This window comes from Wyeomyia smithii, chromosome 1 (assembly GCF_029784165.1).
Source record: "Wyeomyia smithii strain HCP4-BCI-WySm-NY-G18 chromosome 1, ASM2978416v1, whole genome shotgun sequence".
Lineage (NCBI taxonomy): Eukaryota > Metazoa > Arthropoda > Insecta > Diptera > Culicidae > Wyeomyia > Wyeomyia smithii.
The window spans coordinates 182,343,452-182,365,947 of NC_073694.1; the positions used below are offsets into that span (position 1 = coordinate 182,343,452).

The 22,496-nt window shown below is 41.2% G+C and overlaps 2 protein-coding genes across 6 annotated transcripts; one reads left to right on the top strand and one right to left on the bottom strand.

The window, feature by feature from the left end:
- Positions 1 to 505: 505 nt before the first annotated feature.
- Positions 506 to 4,492, bottom strand: LOC129717731 (sex-determining region Y protein). 5 transcript variants are annotated; one of them, XM_055667842.1, is made up of 5 exons: positions 4,118 to 4,491; positions 3,958 to 4,050; positions 3,732 to 3,898; positions 3,518 to 3,666; positions 506 to 897 (listed from the first exon to the last, which is right to left on the bottom strand). In XM_055667842.1, the coding sequence occupies exons 1-5, from the start codon at positions 4,202 to 4,204 to the stop codon at positions 704 to 706; spliced, it is 690 nt and encodes a 229-aa protein (XP_055523817.1). In that variant the 5' UTR covers positions 4,205 to 4,491; the 3' UTR covers positions 506 to 703. The 5 variants fall into 5 exon arrangements, with proteins under 5 accessions (XP_055523817.1, XP_055523819.1, XP_055523818.1 ...); XM_055667844.1 differs by lacking the exon at positions 506 to 897 and adding an exon at positions 947 to 1,271 and having other exon boundaries at positions 4,118 to 4,492; XM_055667843.1 differs by lacking the exon at positions 506 to 897 and adding an exon at positions 1,298 to 1,626 and having other exon boundaries at positions 4,118 to 4,492.
- A 7,833-nt stretch (positions 4,493 to 12,325) lies between these two features.
- Positions 12,326 to 16,643, top strand: LOC129717489 (uncharacterized). The gene is made up of 8 exons (XM_055667424.1): positions 12,326 to 12,461; positions 12,524 to 12,820; positions 12,874 to 13,113; positions 13,174 to 13,218; positions 13,276 to 13,554; positions 13,618 to 13,797; positions 13,873 to 16,023; positions 16,085 to 16,643. The coding sequence occupies exons 1-8, from the start codon at positions 12,455 to 12,457 to the stop codon at positions 16,585 to 16,587; spliced, it is 3,702 nt and encodes a 1,233-aa protein (XP_055523399.1). The 5' UTR covers positions 12,326 to 12,454; the 3' UTR covers positions 16,588 to 16,643.
- The last annotated feature ends 5,853 nt before the right edge of the window (positions 16,644 to 22,496 follow it).

Consider the following 22,496-nt stretch of genomic DNA (forward strand, 5'->3'; position numbering starts at 1 on the left):
AGTGACCAATGGATCGTATGTATCCGGAAGGGTCTGGAACAACGAAATAACCAAGTTAGCTTCCTCAAACTCCAGTAAGTGGGCCTCCATGGAATCTTCTTCCCGTAGCTTCAGCCGATTCAATTGCTTCCTCAATAGGTTCTTTGCAAAGATATTTTTAAGAGCTGTCCACATTTCCTTGGCTATTTTTTCTCGCAGATGATTGCCAAAAGTTCGTTGGCAAGAAAACCAACGAGGTGAGGTTTCGCCTTCCGGTTCGCGTCCTCAAACTTCTTCTTTTCAGCATCAGCTTCACGCACATCTTCAGTTAGCGTATTTAAAACTTCAACGGATTGCAGGAACATGTCAATCCGTAATTGTCAGTGCTTAATTCTTCCTTCCCCGTAAACTGCGGGATTCCGCATACAGTGAAAGCGTGCTGGGCCCATAACCTTTTATAATAACGAACGCAGAGTGTTCAAAACTAACGTGTCAAGTCATCAAGAAAAAGCTTAAACAGGAAAGGTTATTATTCTGTCAGTGGATGTTTTATTTGAACCGCGTTAAGTGATGACCTTTTTTCTTTCTTTCAAGCTGTCAGACCCCGCCGCAGCAGCCAAAAACACGTAAAACAACAAATGCTAACAATTGCACGAAATAGTAAAATGCTACCTACTATTATTGATACGAACTACAAATCAGCCTTTTCAGTAAAGTGGGGCGCTCAGTTGCCATCCTTAGCAGCCTGCAGAAGCTCCGCCTGTCGGTACTCCATGTAGGAAATGTACCCGTCGTGGTCTTTATCCATCAGGTTCATGATGGGATCGATCAATGATTGCAGTGTGTCGTCATCCTGCGGATGAGCCTCCGCTCGTTGTTCCCCACCTTCATGGTCGTGCGCTTCGCCTTCTTTCGCATCTGCAAATGGTAGATAAGCAAAGAGGACTTTTTTCCAAAGGGTTTTCACAAAAACATTTTCCCCTTTACCCTGGATTACGCTTGTAGGATTAGTGAATGCTAAAAAGTTTATTACTATTAAATAATTTCATGCATTGTTCTAGTAGAAGTGGTAAGTAAATTGTGCTTTATCATGCCAGAGAATTAGTACGGGGATCAAGCCGAAGAGCGGACATATTCGGCCCATTCGATGAATCCGTCGTTGTTCTTGTCCATATTGCCCATCACAGCTTCCACGATGGTCGTTAGCTGTTCGTCAGTGTACACGTGAACCGGCTTTTCCGTGTGGTCTTCTTGTGCCTTGTTATCAGCGGTAGTGCCCTTGTGTCCACTCCCTGGCGGCAGCCCACGAAACAATACCACCGAAAATTGGGACAGTGTTAAAAATATTCTCACAGTTTTGTGCGAGTTAGAGTTCCCTTCACCAAGAAGCAAGGTTTATTGTTCTGTTAAAATTTACAATACTTGCTGCAACGTACAAAAACAAAAACAAATAACAAGTTCAGTGACGTCCTGCATGGGGGAAGTCATCGCGACGATTCTCGTCAACGTCAGACCGACGATACTCAATATAGTCGATGAATCCGTCCCCGTTGGCATCCATGAGGTTAAGCGCAGAAGTAATGATATCTTCCAACTCTTGGTCACTGTACACATGGCCTGTTGCTGGTTTTTTGCCTGTCTTGTCGTCTGTTGTTTGGTATAGATTTCAATAAACGCGGAACGCGGTTAGTTCATGGTGGAAGTCGGCTGAAGAACCTCGCTTGCTTTGATGAACGACACGCACAGTGCTGTGTGACACATTTGCCAAATTGCTTGCTGTGTGAGTGCTTTTGTGTGCTTCCTTCAATGACTTATGCGCAAATTTTAACCCTTTACCACCACCACCTTCGGACGTAACTGCGTTGTCATCATATAAATTTGAACAAAAAAAAATGCAAACATTTAAGTGTATATATGTATGTACAATAAACACTATCAACATTGTTGTTGTGCCGTCAGTAAAATCACGTTGTTTCAAAATTACAAAAATACTCGCTCATACTCGCTCTGTCAAGATAGGCAGAAAACCCTGCATTAGAGTAAAGCAAACAAACAAAAAAAAAAACACTTCCGGAATCCTTGTCGAGAGATTCCCCGCAGGAGAGATTTTACGATAAGTTAAACTAAAATTGTTTTGTGCTGGCAAACCAAGTCTCGGAATGTTGCATCAGATCAGGCATGTTAAACACGCGCTAGCATATGGCTCGGTTTGATTGTTTTATCTGATTGATTGATTGGTAGTATAGAAGAAAAATCAAATCCAGTTCCTGTTGATGTCCGCAAACCCACCGGCGATCACTATTGCCGCGGGGGCTCGCCTCCCTGGTTGGCCGCCTTGTTTTGTGCCCGCACAAACTCTGGATAGTCGATGAAACCGTCGCGGTTATGATCGTCCGAGCTGAGAATCGGATCGATTAACGCGGACAGTTCGTCGTTCGAGAAGATCTTATCCTGGTGGGCGGGTTGGCCGGGTTGTTCTGGCTGGTTTTTGCTTTCCTCTGCGTGTGTGTACGTTCGCGTGCGTGTCGAGCGCGAAGAGGAACAGTTTCGTGGGAAGGAAAATGTTCGAAAGGAGCAAAAGGATTTGTTGTTAATTACTAGCTGCAGCTACTGCTGGACAAGGGCTGGATGAACTAATGTGCTCGGGGTTCTTTTGATTTTTTTGAAATATTTTCATTCGAGCAAGACTCTACTGTAGACGAAAACAATATATCCAGTTTCAGATTTGGAAGTTTTTTTTTCTCTCCTGAATATTTCATGCCAAGTAGCAAAATAGAAGTTGCATTTTTTTGGTTTTCTCAAAAATAACATTTCAAAATGAAATCACCCCCGCTTTTTCAATTTTCCAATCAGTAAAGTAGCAAAAACTGTTAATTATTAATGATGAATAAAAGGCAAAAAATGGATCAAAATTCAAGTAAATAAAAATACAGCAAACAAAAAAAATAAGGAAATAAAAAAAAAAGTTTCAACAGCATGACAGTGAAGATACTCGAATTCGTACGAGAAGTAAATTCAAATTAAACAATATAGAACCAAGTAAAAATACTTTTCGTATTTTTTTGTTGTCCTCAATCACATCGTGACATGTCTTAACATATGCAATTCAGCACCCTCAGTGTAATAAAATGGTATCGAAAACTTCGATTAGATGACGCGCAGTAAGGTGCGATGGCGTCGTTTGATGTGCAGAACAACAACAAAAAATGACATATTTCGAAACAACGGTATGTGAAACAACTAATTAAAATAAAAAACAACGAACCAAGTTCCAATTAGTGTTTGCCCACTGGCACCAGAATTAGGCCATAACCTTTATGTTGTTGTTGTTGTTGAACAGTTCGATATGTATGGTACAAGGTAATGAGAATATTCTAATCAGTGATGAATTTTCATCATGTTCGATGAAAGGACAACAGACGAAATCAAAACGCATCACAAATGAAACGGTAAAAAGGGTCGAACCAACAAGCACATTTAGCCATGGGGGGAAGGGAGTCAGGAAGTCGGTGCATAAAAGAGTGAGGCTACTACTTACCGTGCCAGTGGATCAGAGATTTGATCAGCTCGCAGCCGTCCAGCTTGTTGTTGTTGTCCGCATCGTGCATCTTGAAGTAGTGAAATTGCAGCTCCTGTTCGCTCATTTTGCTAGTGTCGATCGGTACTTCCATGTGCTCGGCAATGTGTCTAGGGGATGAAAATTCCAATGAGTCCCAGTTCTAATCCTCATCTCTAATATGAGCATAATTTACTGTTTTTCCTGTTGAAGATTGTGAGTATTGAGCACTTGCTGGGGTTGCCCACCCTGAAATTGTCCATGCCCTGGCTGTGGATGCTGCTGTTGTTGATACTGGGGTTGTACAGGAACCTGCTGTTGTTGTTGTTGATACTGAGGTTGTTGATGTTGCTGTGGTTGCTGCTGTGGGAAATTAAAATCATCAAAACTAAAATTATATCTTAAGCAATCGTTAATGTTACGTAGTGTTGCTGCTGATGTTGTGGTGGCGGCTGGTTATTGTATTGCGGTGGCGAGGGTGGATGATATTGTCCTTGCTGTTGCTGTTGTTGCTGCTACAAATGCGAAACGATGAATTTTGTTTTGTGTATAGTTCTAATGTCAGCATGTCTGGGTACTTACATATTGAGTAGGATTCACCCCCGGAACGACCCGCTGTCCGAGGGCTACCACCACAAACAAGCCCAAGGTTATCGCAACTCGTTGCATATTTATCGTTATCGTACGTAAGAACTTTCACTTTTCTGATTAAGTAATCGCGGTTGGTTTTAGGGCAGGCTTTAGTGTCTACACCGTGTTAGCTGCAAATTTGGAACCACTTCCGCCGAAAAGAACCAGAACGTGGCGCTGACCTTTGGTAATCCTACTGCTTGCACAAACTGTGCGTACCTGTAGAATGTATGAACCTGCTTGCAGCGTTCAAGACCGACAAAATAATCCACGTATGTTTCTCAGTTCTCTGTTGAAATGTCTCACTTTTGGCATTGACAACGCGTAATGTTTACAGGTGTGAGAGAGAGGCAGTCAAAAATAAAAGCCGAAAAACGGTACTTTGACGGATAGTGGGTTCTCGATTTGCAGTTGCCCTGGATAACAACTCGTGTACAAGTGACATCGTGCAGCTTGATTCGAACGGTTTTTGCTATTTTCGAGAGAGCATTTGTGTTTTGGCCGTTTTGGCTTAACTTATAGAGTTCTCCAGGTGCGTTTGTATTAGTGCGATGTTTACGATTTATTTTTTGTTAGCTGTAAGAATTTTTTGTCACCTGTGAGAACTGTCATCTGAAAGAGAGCATAAAAAACTAACGAGTTTGATTCACACTCTCACAAATTTCAATACAAATATTCAGTTGAATACTTATTATAAGTTCTAAACTCGTTTCTGAATGAATTCTTCATTCGTGATCATGAATCGTGGGAAGCTGCCGAACATAAGCGACCAAAAATGGTAAAAAGTGATAAAAAGTCGAAGCAACGAGATGCGATGATTAATAGTTTGGAGGAAACAAAAGCAACTTTAAACGTTCATTAGTGTGCGTCGGTAAAAAGTCACTTTTCTCTATAGCGATTTTTTTTATACAACTGGGTCAATGCAAATCTATCCAGGAATAAAGAAATGTCATGTCGATTTACGACGCACATAGAGATGCCAGATAATTGGGTTGTTAAGCGGAAATTTTTTCAAAGTATAAAAACAATCGGCGCTCCCCTGTGAAAAAATTGCCCAGCTGTCAGTTCACCCAACTAACGAACACGATTCGCTAGTTGGGTGGCAGTCGTGTTCCAACCAACGAATTCCGGCTGTATCAGTTTTTTATATCATCTGAAAGCTGCATTTTCTAAGCAAAACGTGATTTTTAAAAATATTCTATCGTTGTTCTTGGATTTTCAAATCACGAAGTTTACTATTCGATATCTGATGGGTGTAGCTGGCGAGACACCGCCTTTCATAGTTCAGCCACATACATAAGACATACGTAGCACCCAGGAAGAAATCTTCCAAAAAAGTTGGTACAAAATGAACTACTCAAATGGTACCACGCTCTGAATAAAATCTCTATTTGAGTTGTTTTTGAAGTCAGTGTACCTGCATTTGTCTCGTTTCTACTCGAAAAATGCTGCATTGAATTCGTAAATAACTTTTTGACAGTTCCTTACGGGATTTTCTTTGGGGCTCGATAAAGCCGAGAAAAAGAAAATTCATTTTGTTCATTATTTGTCGAGCAGTTGGACAGGACGAGGTACGGAGTACTATGGGGCAACGTGTACCAGAAAAAAATGCCAGTGTTACGTATGTCTTATGTGTGTGGTTCAGCCGTCCGCCGTAGTTTAAGCCGCCTAGAGAACAGACGCTTAGGCAATTTGCTCTCCAAGGAGAACAACCGCCCCTTCCCCGTCAGCATACGACCACATACATAAGACATACGTAACGCTGGCGTTTTTTTCTGGTACACGTTGCCCCATAGACCATTTTACGAACTGACAGGTGTCACGGATCCTGCTGATATTGATGCTGCTTTTACGTGCGCTATGTCAGCGGTTCCGAGCTTTCTGTCAAAATTTCATTCATGAATTGAGTTCAGAAACGTCTCGTAAAATGGTCTATACACGCTCACTCTGGATAACCCAAAACTGAGTCAAAACCTAATCAGTTTCGCTAAAACCGTATGTACTCAAAATTGAGTAGAAGTTGTTTTACTCATTTTTGAGTACCACCGAATGTTATAAAAATTGAGCAAATATTACCCATATTATAGCTGATGCACGATGCGTTAAAGTGACTCATTATCGACTCAAAAATGAGTACTTTAAGCTTCAATGAGGGAATTTCGGAAAAATTATCATTATTGACTCGATATTATTATATTTTGCCTTATTATTGAATTTTATTTTAAAAAAGGCTTATTTCAAGAAATTTACCTTTGTTCGCCGGGACACGGGAGATCTTTGAATTTATACGCCGTATATCCAACCAACGAGTCCTGGTGAAAAAGATGAATTGGCATTAGTTGCAGTCAATTATTTCAAATTATGAATTACCTACCGATAACAACTAATTTCAAACATTTCAACTTCCTCCTTTTTTCAGACGGTTTGCTTGGTTTGCTGTTTGCTTTTAATTGTAAAAAAATAACAAAAACATAGCAAGCACCAGTTACCCAATTTTGAGTAAATTTGCCGCCATGATCACTTTAATTCTACTCATTTTTTGACGTCTTTGAACAACTGAAAAAAATGATGAAAATTCAATTCAGCCGCTGAGTAGCCCAGAGTGAGAGTGTATAATACTCCGTACACGCTCACTCTGGGCTACTCAGCGGCTGAGTTGAATTTTAATCATTTTTTTCAGTTGTTCGAAGACGTCAAAAAATGAGTAGAATTAAATTGATCTTGGCGGCAAATTTACTCAAAATTGGGTAACTGGTGCTTGCGTGTTGTTTTTGCTATTTTATTTTGCAATTAAAAGCAAACAGCAAACCAAGCAAACCGTCTGAAAAAAGGAGGAAATTGAAATGTTTGAAATTAGTTGTTATCGGTAGGAAATTCATAATTTGAAATAATTGACTGCAACTAATGCCAAATTTTCTTTTTCGCCAGGACTCGTTGGTTGGATATACGGCGAATAAATTCAAAGATCTCCCGTGTCCCAGCGAACAAAGGTAAATTTCTTGAAACGAAATATTTTTTTTTAAATAAAATTCATTAAAAACGCAAAATATAATAATATCGAGTCAATAATGACAATTTTTCCGAAATCCCCTTATTGAAGCTTAAAGTACTCATTTTTGAGTCGAAAATGAGTAACTTTTACGCATCGCGCATCAGGTATAATATGGGTAATATTTACTCAATTTTTATAACATTCGGTGGTACTCAAAAATGAGTAAAACAACTTTTACTCAATTTTGAGTACATACGGTTTTAGCGAAACTGATTAGGTTTTGACTCAGTTTTGGGTTATCCAGAATGAGCGTGTACCTCGTCCTGTCCAACTGCTCGACAAATAATGAACAAAATGAATTTTTTTCCTCGGCTTTATCTAGCCCCAAACTGTCAAAAAGTTATTTACAAAATCAATTCAGCATTTTCCGAGTAGGAACGAGACAAATGCAGGGCTGCGCAAGTACACTGCCTTCAAAAACAACTCAAACAGTGATTTTATTCAGAGTGTGGTACCATTCGAGTAGTTCATTTTGTACCAACTTTTTTGGAAGATTTCTTCCTGAGTGTTACGTATGTCTTATGTATGTGGTTCGCCCATATACCAACTGTCATTGTAGCGATTTGGAGCAATTTTTATTCTTCATTTAGAAATCGAAGGAATACGATATAAAATTTTTAAAAATCACGTTGTGCTCAAAAAATTACATTCTTGTTGCTGATATATAAAAATCAAAAACCCGTGAGTAGCTTAGAAACCCAATTAACAGTTGAAATTTACTCGTAAATTGGGTTGTTTAGCTATTCACGGGTTTCAGATTTTTGTATATTATCTGAAAGAGTGTAATTTTCTGATTAAAACGTGATTTTTTAAAACTTTATATCATTACCCTTGGATTTTTAAATAAAGAATAAAAATTCGCTCTAAATCGCTCAATTACAGTTGGTAAATGGGCGAACTGTCATTGAAGCGAGTTCGAGCAGTTTTGAATCGTGATTTAAAAAGCGAAGGACAACGATAGATTTTTTTTAAATCACATTTTACTTAGAAAATGCATATCTTTCAGATGATATAAAAAACTGATTTAGCTAAACAACCCAATTACAGTATATTGAACCGAGTTTCGAAATTATTTTATGAGTAAACTCGTGAATTTCGCTTCGCAGAAACTATAAACTGCAGGCTGGTGGTTTACCTGTGTGTTCCACAACCAAGCTTTCACGACAGATTTCGTAAGCGAAAATTTAGGCTTTTTCACTTGTCAATTTTTTGTCTGTCTTGAATTATAAATGTCTTAAATGACATTAAGCCTATGTGCGGTATATGGGAGAACTGACGTTTAAGGCATTGAGTAGTTTTCTATTCTTCATTTATAAATCGAAGGACAACGACAAACATTTTTTGAAAATCACATTTTGCTCAGAAAACGCGGCTTTTTTCAAATGATATATAAGAAATTGGTATAGCCGCAGACAGACATCCAAGCTAAGTTCCAAACTTGTGTAAAGTTTTTTGTAGTAGCAATCCGTAACCAGATAGCGCTACCAGTACCGCCAGCCTCGTACACCAGCGAAAAAAAATGTATTGTAGCGATACGGTCACCAGGCGGCGCTAGTGTACAAGTGATTTATAACGCAATTTATTTCGAAAAATTTACACGGAAATTTTGATCAATGTTGTTCTTGCTTGGACGTCTGTCTGTGGTATAGCCGCAGACAGATGTCCAAGCTGAGTTCGAAACTTGTGTAAAGTTTTTTGTAGTAGCAATCTGTAACCAGATAGCGCTACCAGTATCGCCAGCCTCGTGCACCAGCAAAAAAATGTATTGTAGCGATAAGGTCACCAGGCGGCGCTAGTGTACAAATGATTTGTAACGCAATTTACACTGAAAATTTACACGGAAATTTTGATCAATGTTGTTCTTGCCTGGGCGTCTCACAGTGGCCGGAAGCCGGACAAAACTCAAGTTCCAATTATTGATATTTTTTTTATTTTTTTTTTTAAGTTCTACTGTATTGAAAAACGTGTTTTCCAAATATCAAGACAATTGGATTAAATTTGAATTTTTGAGAGCACTTTGAACGTTGTTAGGTCATGTTATTTCAATGATTTTTTTCGCTCAGAAAGCACATATTGGGATTCACTTTAACCAGTAAATACTCACCTAATTCTTATTCGAGTTCAATGCGATAGGTTGCATTTTGAAGATAAATATTCAGAATTGTATTTCGTGTTGAATGTTTTTATGTAATTCATCATAACTTTTGTAAAATGTTTGAAGTACCTTTTGAGTGGTCTAAAAAAAACTTTTTTTTTGCGCAAATGTATGCTGTACGATCTCACCCATCGGTTGCTACAGGTCGCATAGTATGCATATCATAGGAAATTTTCTCTACTTTTCGAATATTAAGGTCCCGTTTTGCCCCTTTCTGCCCCGCTGAACAAAAATTTCAATTGAAAATAAAATAGCTTGAATGAAGGCGCATGGTGGTTTGTGAAAGTTACGTTACGTTTTACAGAAGTAGTAAGTAGTTTCATTCAATTGTTCTAGAAAAACATCATCGTCTTACGTTCAAATGTGAAAACAAGGTAAAAGAACACATATAATTATATTAAATTTACATGAATATTTATTTTTCAAACCAATGCATTTGGTTTTAACATTTTACTCGTCATCGTCAGTATCATCATGACTGAAAATTAATGAATCTTCCACCTTTTATGTGAAAGTGCTTTTCGATTTGTTGTTGTGTCTAAAACTCGGAACTACCGGATCTGACGCAATTAGCAGCTCACGAAACATGTCACTGATAATTCTTTCACGTGATCCTTTCCAGGCATTTATTTTCTCTTGTTTTCCGGATTGCTCAATTCCTGCTTTCTTGGGCTCCTTCCGAAAGTTTACCAATAGGATTCGAAGATTAAACGATTATTTCACATCCTTGAATTAGTAATTTGTGTACTGTTGTTGAACATCCATACAATTACATAATAATGAGCGGTAGCGTTGGACTTAAATTTTGATGCATCAATTCTTTCGCCACTCAATATCGTTGCTAGCGGCGTCTGAAATCGCTGGATTAAATTTAAATCGACTCCTGTTATCTCCAAAAAAAATTCTGCATTGGAAAAAACGTATTGCTGTAACACCGTTATTGCTATTGCCGACGCCAGCGTGCGGTTTGTCGACATGTAGACCAAGTTTGACAAAAAATTCTTTTTGAATTCGCTGTTTGATGCTGTTGAGCTGATCGATGTTACCAGTTTTCAATTATTGAGAATAGGTAATATTTCCATTTAATTCTACTCCGAAAATTTATTATGAAATTTAAGTTCAATGTTCAATATTGAATTTAAATGCAATATGAAATTTGCTCTCTGAAAAAACTGCAAATATCGACAAACCAATAAGCAGTTCATACTGGTTTCCTATATTCGCTTCGCCAGAAACTAACTATACTGACACCTTACTTATTTCAATCATATTTATAATTAAAATTTTAAATTATAATTTTAAAATAATTCATTATGATTAAAAAATTTATATTATATATACTATCTTCAGTTTCGCTGATGACTACTGGATCCTCAAACATAACAAAAGATGGGAATATAAATGAATAATGATATACATAAAAACACTACAACGTAATTAATTGCCCTTTAGGGAGATATTTTCCCAACTTTTTGAATTTTTGATACCAAAATTGAATTTTTCATAAAAAATCAACCTAATATGGATTTTCTGCTTTTTAAATGAACATTTTGGGTTTTGTCCGACTTTTGTTCGGAGACCCGCCACTGTGCGTCTGTCTGTGGTACACACTTAACTGCATAATGTTTTCTCGGTAAAGTAAAATACCGAACTATTTAAAAACATTTTCGTTTACCGTTGTTCCGTAACAAAATTACTGAGAAATCGGAAACTGAATGAGTTTACCGAAATACCGTAAATTTGTTTGCCAAAAAAATCTGTAAAACAGCAAATTTCCGAGTTCAGTAAACTAAAATACCGAATCTCGGAAGCCTGGCATCATTTAACTGAGATCTCGTTGAACCAAAAAAGCTCTTACCGAGATTCCGAAAAATAGAACTGTCAAAATAACGAATCACTATCAGTTTTGTTCGTGTTTCGGTTTAGATGTGAAAGGAACAGGTTTCGCGGTTAATTATCATTCCGAAGAAATCTGTAATATTCATATTAACCTACAATGTTGAGTAAGTATACAATATTATTTCTCAGATCTTGTTTGTGTACAAATATAATACTAAAAGAAAACAATTAATTCTTTCCTTACTCAATTTTGTAGGTTAACGGTACGCTTCGCAGGATGGAAGTTGCAGTGATGGATGTTGTTTTATTTACAGGAAGCAACACAACTCTCCTGTTTCTACCAATGCTGTAATAAGTTGAATCATTTGACAAAATAATTAATAAAATTATACGGATAATGAATCGTTTTCATCATTTCCTGGATTTAGCTGAGAAATCACGAAATGCGTACTTCAGTAAATTTTTTCCGAAATTTTCGTAATAATTCGACAGTTGAAATTTCCGAGTCCAGGTAAAATATTACCGAGAATCTCGTTAAAGTTTGACAAGTTGTCAATTGTTGATTTTACAGAATCTCGGTATTTTGATGTATTACCGAGATTTTTACCGAGATCTCAGCTGTTGAAATCTCGGTAATTCATTTTACCGTACTCGGTGATATTATCTAAGGGATCATTCAAATAATACATAACGCGCTCAGGGGTGGGAGGGTATTCAGCGAAGCGTTATATTGCATGTGGCAAACATGTAGAATTGCGTTACATGGGGGTGGGTGGGTATTGAAAGTTGCCAAATTCCGCGTTATGTAATATTTGAATGGTTCCTAAGTGTGTATAGCTTTAGATTAAAACGTATACCAGTTTCAACCTTTTCAGTTTAGATCTTGTATAAAATGAAATTTACAACACCAGTGCAGCATAGAATTTGAGTTTGTTCCAAGAAAAATTTATTAAAACAACGATTTGAACCACCGTTGGAAATGCCTTTGGCTTTCGTCAGCTCGAATTGAATTTTGGCGCAATTTCATAGTATCGATACCAGTGTGGGCACGTAAATGTGCCGTTGCCAAACTACTCGACTCTTTTGGTCAAATTATCAATGCTGACTGTATCGATACAAGTATCGCGATTGCTTGCTTTGTCAGTTTAGGCTTTGTGGTTACGCGAAAACGATTTATTTTTGCTAAGTATCGACATTTTAAATTAATTTCAGCTTGTGCCGTAGATCCAGAGAGTCTGTTGAGATGAGTGGTAAATTCATTTATATTCGATTGGAATGCACTTGGATTATTTGTTGATGTTCTCTTCTGCAGCCAATGGCAACGATCTCACCGGTTGGGTGTACGTTGGAAACATCATGCAGCGAACGGAAGAAGAAGCAATTCGTCGAAAATTTCCAGGAGCAGATACTTTGATTGAGAGGTGTACAAACGCAAGTTACCACCCGAACAAAATCGCTCTGCTGAAGTTTTCGACCCGCGAAGATCAGCAGCAAGCATGTTCGAAGGATATTGGTTTACTCTCGAAGAAGCGCATCCTGGTCTTCGCGCTCGAATGGAACTGGACTTTTAGCCCGAAAACAGCAGTTATGGTCAAAAATTTAGATAAGCGTAATTCAATTTGTCTACCGATGCGATCGTAGATCTGATTAATTTTTTTGCAGGTTTTGAAGAAAATATATTATACGATTCATTCCAAGTATTCGGTGAAGTTGCCGTTGTCCTAAAACCTACCTTCAACTACGCGTACGTTGCTTTCAGCAGTCCTCAGTCAGCTCGTAAGGCGCTCGAGCAGAGACGAATGAAAGATACGATTATAGAAATTTTTCCTCTGCAACGGGATATTCCAATGGCTCAAGCTCTGCCTGAAGAACCGTTTCAGACTATTAAAGAAAAATGTCAGGGTATGTCAGTGTCCATGTGCGTTCGTCTTTCCGGTTTCAATTTTTATTTCTTTTTTACAGCATTCGGTTTGAAGTACGATAGCTTAGTTGAATCCCAAAGGCAACGTAAGTTTAGTAAGTTTTGATTGTTTCTTTTATGTATTTGATTTTTTTTTTTTTCAGTACTAGTCACCAACATTCCTCGTTACGCAGATGAAGATGATGTGCTGCAATATCTCAAACAGTTCGGAACCATCAAAGAGTGGAAAATGTTCCCATCTACCTATTCGGTTCTTACTAACAATGGATTGGTTATATACGAAACCAGTGCGATGTCCTGTGCGGCTTATCTGCATAGCAACCATTTCTTCCAAGGTGTCGCACTGGAGATCTACTATACGATTATAACGTACAACGAAATTGTTTCCACCCAAGCTGTGCTGCTTAAAAACACTAGCATTTGTTAGTTGATCGCGGGTCTTTTTAAACTGGATGCGGCAGCTGATTTTATTGTTTTTTTTTTAGATTTGACGAACGAAGAAATTTACACGGCGTTTAGCTTGTGTGGCCCGATCGCGTATCTGCACCGGGCAGACACACGGCGGCGAACAATTGTCCGGTTTCAGTCTGCCGAGGCCGCACAGCGGGCCCTAAACGTGGAAAGAATTGCCGAAGAGGATGTTTTCGTGTCGCTGTACACAGAGGGTGGGTATACGAGAGATTTCAAAAATTTCCGGAACCTACCGGAGATTGAATAACTTGACCAATTCTTGTTTACAGAAAACTACAACGCAACCGGTGCTCTGACTGATCTGCCTCTCAAACCGAGTGCACTTCGTAACGGCAAACAAGAACTGGTGGAAATTCTAGCAGTGATAGAAGCTCAAAGCCTAATTGAAACGACACAAAGTTTTAGCTACTACAATCCTCAACCGGAAATTTACAAAAACGAAGTGCAAGTTATGAATTTTCCTAATGAGGTAGCACTGGTTGATTTCAGGAAGCATTTCCTTTTCCACGGATTAGTAGAGCACGTTCGATACGCAAGTGTTCATGGTTTTAGTCGACAAGTGGCATATCTGAGCTTCGCTACAGGCATAGAGGCAAGACGAGCGTGTTCGATGAACCAGACTATGATGTATGGTCACAGGCTGGTGGTCTTTATGGCATGCGAGAGGCTACTGTTCAATCCCGAGTTGACAGTGCTAGTGACTAAATTGGATGATGCTGTGACAGATGAAATGATTTACGACCGAATGAATCAACACTCGCCCGTAAAATTTGTAATTCGTTTGAGGGGTAATCAGGCTGTTGTCACTTTTCACAAACAATCGGATCCGTTAGATGAAAAGCTACATTCGGCGAAACATGATTCGATTGTCCATTTGATGGCTAAATTGTACTCATTACAGCAAGCCGCCACGGTAGACGAATACCTAGAGACTCTAATGCCGGTCACGAGCGCGGAGGACGATGCATTCGAAAGCACACTTCCTGAGCCGAACAATGAGCTTGCTAAAGCTACTAGTTTCGAAGCACCATTACGAACTGTCGAAACAGGAGTCTTTAGTGCCACAACAGAGGCTGCCAAAGCACCGATTGTCGGTGCCCCTATCCCATCGCTCATTTCAAACCAACGATCCGTAGCGCCCCCACGAAACAAAGGCAATCAACAGCCTATACCCCCTTCATCATCTTGGGAAAGTGTGCCTTTCGCGATGGCTTTTTCCAATCCGTTGCTAGCACCTGCGACTATTGTCCAGCATACTCCGGGCATACTTTTACCCAATGTGATGATGTTTGCTCCACCGGAAAACACCAGCCAACAAGAGTTACCACCAATAACCCCCGCGATGCTTATGCTGATGCAAAAGGTGGAGACATTGATGCAGCACATACCGACATTCACCAACATGCCGATGACAGAACAGTTTCATCTAATTAATAGTATTGTTAATTACATCATCACCAGGCCAAACTATTTCGAAATACCGCAGGAAGCCAGATATGCCGCCCTGCTGGCTGGCCAGCATGGATTCCGGTACGCGCACGTACTGTACCGGTTCACTCGTGCTCATGCACTGCAGCTTCTCTCGTTGATCGAAGCAGACTACGTTGAAACCGTCAACAAAGCAATGGTACAAGCGGAACCGGCACCGGAAACGGTCCCACAACTGACTGATATGGAAAAAATTGGTTTAGTAGCCGCCGTAAGTGAGCAATTCCAGCAGATACCGCGCCTGGTCGAAATGAATATGACTGACAAAGTTAACTTTCTTCTGGGCGGTTTCAATGGCTTCAAATGTGCTGAATTGTTTGCACGACTAACGCCCCCGCAGCAGATAGAGCTGATAGAAAACTTGCAACTAGACTATACACCAACGGTAACAGATCCACCTGAAACAACAGCTAACGCAGCGACAAGCACCCCCGCCGCGATACAAGAAGTTATGCCACTGACAAACAACCACAAACCACCACCACCAGAACCTGTACCTCCGGTTGCTCCTGTCATAAATCCTGCTCTACCTTTTTACTCCCAACCGTGTAATAACTACCTGTACTCACAACCGCTCGAAAGGCATTCTAAAGCGGAAGTTCTTGAGCCTCGGCCCTGTCGGGTGTCGCCGGATTACAGACGGCCGCCTGTATATGACAGCAGAATGGCGCCACGACCGCGATACCCCGACCGCTATAGACAACGTTCGCCATCTAGGTCTTCCTCGGATAGCGAGTATGGGGAACCGTCTAGTCGCCATCGGCGAACCCGACGCCGTTTTACTAGGTCTAGATCGAGATCTAGATCAAGATCCCGATGTAGAGACATCTCTAGGTCCCGATCGAGAACTAGATCGCCACCGCGCTGGAGTTCCTCAGAAAGTGAGACAGGTGAATCAAGTATTCGGAACACAAAAGAGCCGCAGCCAATCGGTGAGCAACATTCAATATTCAATAGAAGTAATAGCACAACTGTCTTATCTTTGTTTCACAGTTCTGGTCAGCCATGTGGACGTACACGTATCTAAGGAAAAACTAACCGAAAAACTCGCGCAATTCGGTCAAGTTTTGTCCATTATACCGAGTCCTAGCAGAAATGGCTGGCGGCGAAAAATCAAGCGTGTCTATGTTGAGTTCGATACGTACAATCAGGCTCTGCAAGCACTGGCCCTGCATCTGACCCTCTTTCGGGGTCATCTGCTACGGGTAAGGTTCGCCAATCAAAGACGCCGTTCGGCGCAGCAGATGTTATACGCTGTGAAGGTAACATATCTAGATCCCAGAACGGTAGAGCCTACGGTGCCACGTCATGAGCTGCGAGTTTTGGAGCGATTCCGGAAACATGGCCCCATCGTCGATCTGTACTCGCGGGATATTCTAAATTACATGGTTGTCTTCAAGCATATCACCTCGGTTACTACCGCGCTGAAAGAGGACTACATGAGACGGGATGTGAAGTGTGTTGTTACGAGAATGAGTAACGTTGATTCGAATTAAGCTCCAGAGGGGTTTAAAAAGAGAGAAAGAGACTTATAATTACTGTTGATACTGTAGTTGTTTAGTGAGTTTTTATTATTTATTTTTTTATTATTGAGTAATCCCCTAAAAACTTTATTATATCAAACAATGTTAACGAGTCAAAGGATGGGTTTTTGGCAGAGCTGCATGCCCTCGGTGCTTGGCAACCGCCTAGGTGCATGCGAGGTGTGTGCCCACTAATAGCGAACGAACAGTCTCGGACCAGCAACGGGCGCTAGTTAGGGGCGTGGTGGGGGCCTCCCCGTAAAAGCCACGGCACCCGTAAGCAGTTCTGACGGAGCGAGTAGGGCCGCTCCCATCACCCAAAAGCAGAGTAGGCAGTGTGACTTTGCCCTCGTATCCAAGTGAGTTTTAAAACTTGCTTGCACATTTATTTTCGGTTTGCACGTAAACCCTACTAACAGTGCATTACACTTGAGTTGGATTTGAGTTTTAATCCTGCATAACAACAATTGCATAAAAATCGAAATGCGATGAAATTTGCGCCGCGTCTGCTGCAACAGTTTGTTGCATTGTCCTTTGAAAGCATAAATTCGATCTAAAAACAAAACTCATCCCGATCAACCACTCTTTATGCACCTTTATGAAAAGACAACAACTGAAATCAATCGATATAGGTTCAAAACTAATCGATAGCGATCGTTCTCGTTTCATGAAGAAACTTAAAGAGTGGTTGGTCGGGATCGCGTTACATCATCGCCTGCATCGCTGGATACATCGTGCACTGCATACATTGCACGCATTTAAACTAAATCGATCAGAGTGTGCGGTGGAAAAAAACTCAAACTATCGAGAGGAAGCAGATTCAAGTTGGATTCAAATCTGGAAAAGTGTTACTCAGTTCAACTTTGCACGAGTTCATGCCATCACTGCCCAAAAGGCACTAACCCGCCCTTTGGGCCGATGCAAATAAGGTCCCAATTATGGCAACTGGTAGAGTAGAAAACAAACTTGAGTCGGTCTTTGTTATGGTACCACGATTCTGGGCTGGCACCTGCGCCGAGCTCCCTCAGTAAAGTCGTGTGACAACCGACCGAGCTAACGACCGGCACAGGGGTCTCCGTCCCGTAAAACCAGGCAGGCCTTCCAGTATGTTCCACGTCCTTTGGCTGGTGGGATTCAGGTAGTAGAGGGTTCTGATGGTAGGAGTAAGTCTTAGGACCAGATTCCATTTCCTGACTCACGCCGGTTGGGGTGGGGGGGGGGGGGGGCGTGATGGGCAGGGCATAGTTGCTCATAAGGCGCTATGGGCGACCTATTCTAGCCAAGACCTCACTGCTTCGGCATAGACCACCATGGGACCACATAGGCGACTACTTCAACAAAAAAACAAGTGACGGGTGCGGAGGGACTACTAAATCCATTCGCGCGGAGTGGCATCCAGCGGTCTCCGCAGAAAAAGGTGGAGACGGATGCAGCAAAACCCGGTGGAGGAAAGGCTAACACGCGAGTTTCCACACCGGATATAGCGGTCGATGGTTCCTTGCAAGTCAAGTGTGGCAGCGCTTTCCGAACAGCTCGATGCGATCATCGAGTTCGTAGCGAATAGGAGCAATAGTCAGGGATCTGAAGCAGAGCCTCCTCCTGCTTCGGACCACAATCGACGAAGTACCAAAGAAGTGGCTCGGGTTGAGGCTTCCGAAAAAGAGGTGAAGACTAGGAGGGCAATTGAATCTAAGTAGTTTAGACCGATGCCCTCATTCGCCGCGATCTGTTCTACAGGGCAGGCCGGTAAACGAACGAGGTAGTCCCCGGGGAAAGCGGCTCCCGAAAACCTGAAGAAGTGGTTGGTGGTGCTAGCCTCGCAAGCTTGCACACCAACAGACTAAAAGGCGGGATATCGACCGGTGTAGTTGAAAGAGGGCACCAGGGTGGTAAAAAGCGCCAAGACGGAGCGGCAACAAAACGTTCGTCAAAGGTTGTCATGGTTATGCTTTATTGGCAACACTGCGTTGCAGACAGTTACTTTCCCAAGTATGTCGAGAGGAGAAATAAACATGAACTGAGTAGGTAACACACAAGTTTTCCTTGGATTGCAACAATTTGGCGACGATTTCTGGGATTTTTGATTAAATTCGTGCTGTGAAGATTGAATTTGAGAAAAGATAGAGTTTGTGGCATTTAAACGGTGAAAATTTGCAGAAAAGTGGCTTCCCGCTTGAAAAATTGAGTATTACTGCGGGTAAACATAACCTGGAATAAACAGTAGGAATGGAGAACAACAGACCGTTGCTGGCATCTTTCGATACCAAGGATACTTCCACGATTGCTACGAGGTGAAAAAAATGGAAGCGCTCACTAGGGTTGTTTCTAGAGGTTAACTGTGTGGGACTGCCTTCACGCAAAAAGTCGTATCTTTAGCATTATGCGGGATCCGAAGTTCAAGACATATTTTATGAAATCGAGGGACACAATGCACCAGTCCCGGCTGGGACAGATGTGTATCGAGAGGCGATTAGGTTGCTGGATGCCCATTTTGCCCCGATGGCTAGTATTCCTTATGACCGGCTTGTGTTTCGTGCTATGAAACAAACAGAAGGCGAGACGGTGGAAACATTTGTAAACCGGCTGCGACAGTAAGGAAGGTTATGCGAATATGAAGCAGCACTCGATATGCGGATTACGGAACAAGTTTTCGACCACTGCCTTCTGGAAGTGCTCTGCGAAGCAATTCTGAGAAACAAGCTCATGACAGTCGCTCAGATCGTGGAGGAAGCACGGATTATCGAAACTGTACATCGCAACAGGGAACAAATGGCCAAAGAATCCGCCAGCGCTGAAGAGATAGTGTCAACCGGATCAACATGAGTAAAAAGAAGGATGCAAGCTGTTATCGGTGCGGCAAAGTGGGACACTTCGCGAATGACAAAAGCTGTCCAGCAAAGAACAAAGTGTGCAATCGATGCAATATTACCGGCCACTTTAGAAAAATGTGAAAAACTAAACAGGCACCTTTTACATCCAAGGAAAACAATAAAGTGATGATGGTTGCAGGCTCCGAACATGTTTCGCATTCTGATGACAGTGAGGTCGAAGAAGACAGTGATGTTTACAACATTTATGCTACAAACACTGAATTCGAGCAGAGTGTCATTACGTGTTACACAGGCGGCGTAAAACTGAACTGGGTAGTGGATTCCGGAGCTCACGTCAATGTTATCAGTCGTACGACGTATGATAAACTGAAACAAAAAGGATGCAAGTATACGAAGGAGCAAAAACCAAGAGAAGCGCTTCGTGTTTACGGAGGCGGAAAATTGAAAGTGCATCGAGTGATCAAAACGGACATCGAAACACGGGAAAAAAAAGTGAGTCATCAAATTTACGTGGTGGACCAGCAAAATGGAGTTAATCTACTGAGCAAGCAGACTTCAACGGACTTGGGGATTTTGAGAATTCGAGGCGAAGTGTTAAATGTTTCACAGCCAAAGTCATCCGTGGGAAAACTAAAGGACGTTAAAATAGAGGTGAAGATAGAAAACAACGTAAAGCCAGTACAACAGCCCTGCAGACGTTAGCCAATTCCGCTACAGGGTCTCGTTGAAGAGAAGTTAACGGTGTTATTGGAGCAGGATATAATTGAAACCGCATCGCTTAGAATCACCTGGGCATCACCACTGGTTGTAACACCGAAGAATGGCGGGAAGGATGTTCGACTGTGCGTGGATATGCGCCAAGCAAATAAGGCCATAATCCCCGACCGCCACCCCATGCCTACGTTCGAAGAAATCATGCCACACCTCGACGGTTGTCGCTACTTCAGCAAGGTAGACCTGGTACAGGCATTTCATCAGCTCGAATTATCGCCCGAGTCGAGGGAAATCACCACTTTTGTTACGCTGAACGCCTATTACCGCTATAAAAAGCTTATGTTTGGCATGAAATGTGCCGACGAGATTTTCCAGCAGCAAATTGAACGAGTACTACAGGGTCTACCAAGAGTCAGAGTTTTCATCGACGATGTCCTTGTGTTTGCAGCTTCAAAAAAGGAACACGACGAGCGAGTAGCAGCAGTTCTGAAGCGATTGCATGAACACGGACTAACGGTCAACCAAGAATAATGCGAGCTTAGTAAAAACTCTGTGAATTTCATGGCTCATAAACTGACATCTGAGGGAGTACTACCTATGAACGACGAGGTGGCTGCTGTCCAAGCTTTCGCCCATACCACAATAGATCAAACGATGGTCGCAATGGTGCAGTCTTCTACAAGGGACTGGCCTGGTGAACTACCTAGGTAAGTTCGTCCCTAACCTATCCACCATTTCTGCTCCGCTCCGTGAAATGACCATAAAAGGTTTGAAGTTCGAATGGTCAACTAAGCGCAAAGAAGCTTTCAATTTGGTCAGAGCCGCTTTAACTAATCCGACATATTTGGGATACTATAGTCCGAAAAACCCCACAACTCTTGTTACGGACGCAAGTGACTGTGGTCTGGGAGCCGTGCTTCTGCAAACCATAAAAGGCAAGTCTCTAGTAATCAGTTTGGCAAGCAACAGTCTCTCTCAAACAGAGAAGAAGTATCCCACACTCGACAAAGAAGCACTAGCTATAGTCTGGGCAACAGAACGCTTTTAAATGTACCTTCGGGGGATTGTATTTCAATATTTTAACAGATCACAAGCAGGCCCTAACATCGTCGGATGAAGCACCAAAAGGAGAACACGCAACCCCTTCGTCTGACTCGCTGCTACTGAAACTTCGTAAACTCAGTTCGGCTGGTGCTTGCCGAAGAGAAGATGAACACTCTTCATATTCCACACAACTGTTGCATGTGTAATCTTTTGCGTTCTGCTTTGCCTTCCGTCTTTCGGATGAAGTTAAAAACAACTTCAACTGACGAAAATATTGCCTAAAATGAATTTCTACAATCGTCTTCGTCATCATTATCGAACTGAAGCGACTATGGTTAGCTTCAATGAAATCGTCACTTGGATGGATGAGGGTAAATAACTTCGGACAAACAAAGCGTTGATGCTGTTGTTGCGTTTTAAGCCGTGGATATACTGGCGCGGCTTGCGTTGCAAAGACGGTTCGCCTTGCCGTGGGTTAATGTACAGCCCTAAGTAGAGCTGTACATTAACCAGTGATAGCGCGAGTCGCCTTCACTGCGCAAACCGCACCAGTATTTCCATGGCCTTAGACATATATATATAGGAGCAGGAATAATAGCTAGGAAAATTATGCTTTAAAGCTGATTTATGCGATTTGTATCATATTACATATGGTCGGTGTTAAGTCAGACCGGACCAAGTAACATTTTGATCATTTCGAGAAAAACGAGTTTGAAGTTTGTTGCTCTGGGAATTTTGAAGTTTTCAATATTTTCGCGCAGTTTTGATGTTATAAGTTGGAGTAACCTTCTAACTGTATAATGCAATGTGACAATTGAAAAAAAAAAGGAGTGCCGTGAGCTCAAAAAGGACAGGTTTTTAACTGATTAAATGTACTTGGTCCACTCTGATTGAATCAAAGAAGAATCTTTAATGATTTGGTCCATTATGACTGAACAATTGGACAAATAATTTTAGCCCTTTGATCGTCGAACAGTCAAAAAGTTTTTAATCTACATGGTTAGCTTCGGCGACATCAACAATTATTGAAAATAGTTTGAATAAACTCCAAACTGTGTTTGTTTTAACAAATCAAACATAAGAGCGGAATGTTTTAATGGAACAAAAATATGGTTAATTTACTCAATTAGGTTATTCGTAATAATCCACTTTCTCTGCAACTTTGGCCAAAATTGCCGTAGAATTGATGATGGACTGGATGGTTTCCTCGTGTTTTGGTTCTGGAATTTCTGTCACGTTTGGAAATTGTGGAATGTTGTGTCACCCACGCAAATGCCTAACGTTTCTCATTTA

What these genes read in the sequence shown, in the direction of transcription:
- LOC129717731 (XM_055667840.1), bottom strand. Translation starts at nt 4,204, where the DNA reads ATGCAACGAGTTGCGATAACCTTGGGCTTGTTTGTGGTGGTAGCCCTC. An exon ending in AATCTTCAACAGGAAAAACA is followed by an intron (nt 3,667 to 3,731) that starts GTAAATTATGCT and finishes TTCATCCCCTAG; the next exon opens with ACACATTGCCGAGCACATGG. An exon ending in ATCTCTGATCCACTGGCACG is followed by an intron (nt 2,478 to 3,517) that starts GTAAGTAGTAGC and finishes ACACACACGCAG; the next exon opens with AGGAAAGCAAAAACCAGCCA.
- LOC129717489 (XM_055667424.1), top strand. An exon ending in TATTAAAGAAAAATGTCAGG is followed by an intron (nt 13,114 to 13,173) that starts GTATGTCAGTGT and finishes TCTTTTTTACAG; the next exon opens with CATTCGGTTTGAAGTACGAT. An exon ending in CGTGTCGCTGTACACAGAGG is followed by an intron (nt 13,798 to 13,872) that starts GTGGGTATACGA and finishes TCTTGTTTACAG; the next exon opens with AAAACTACAACGCAACCGGT.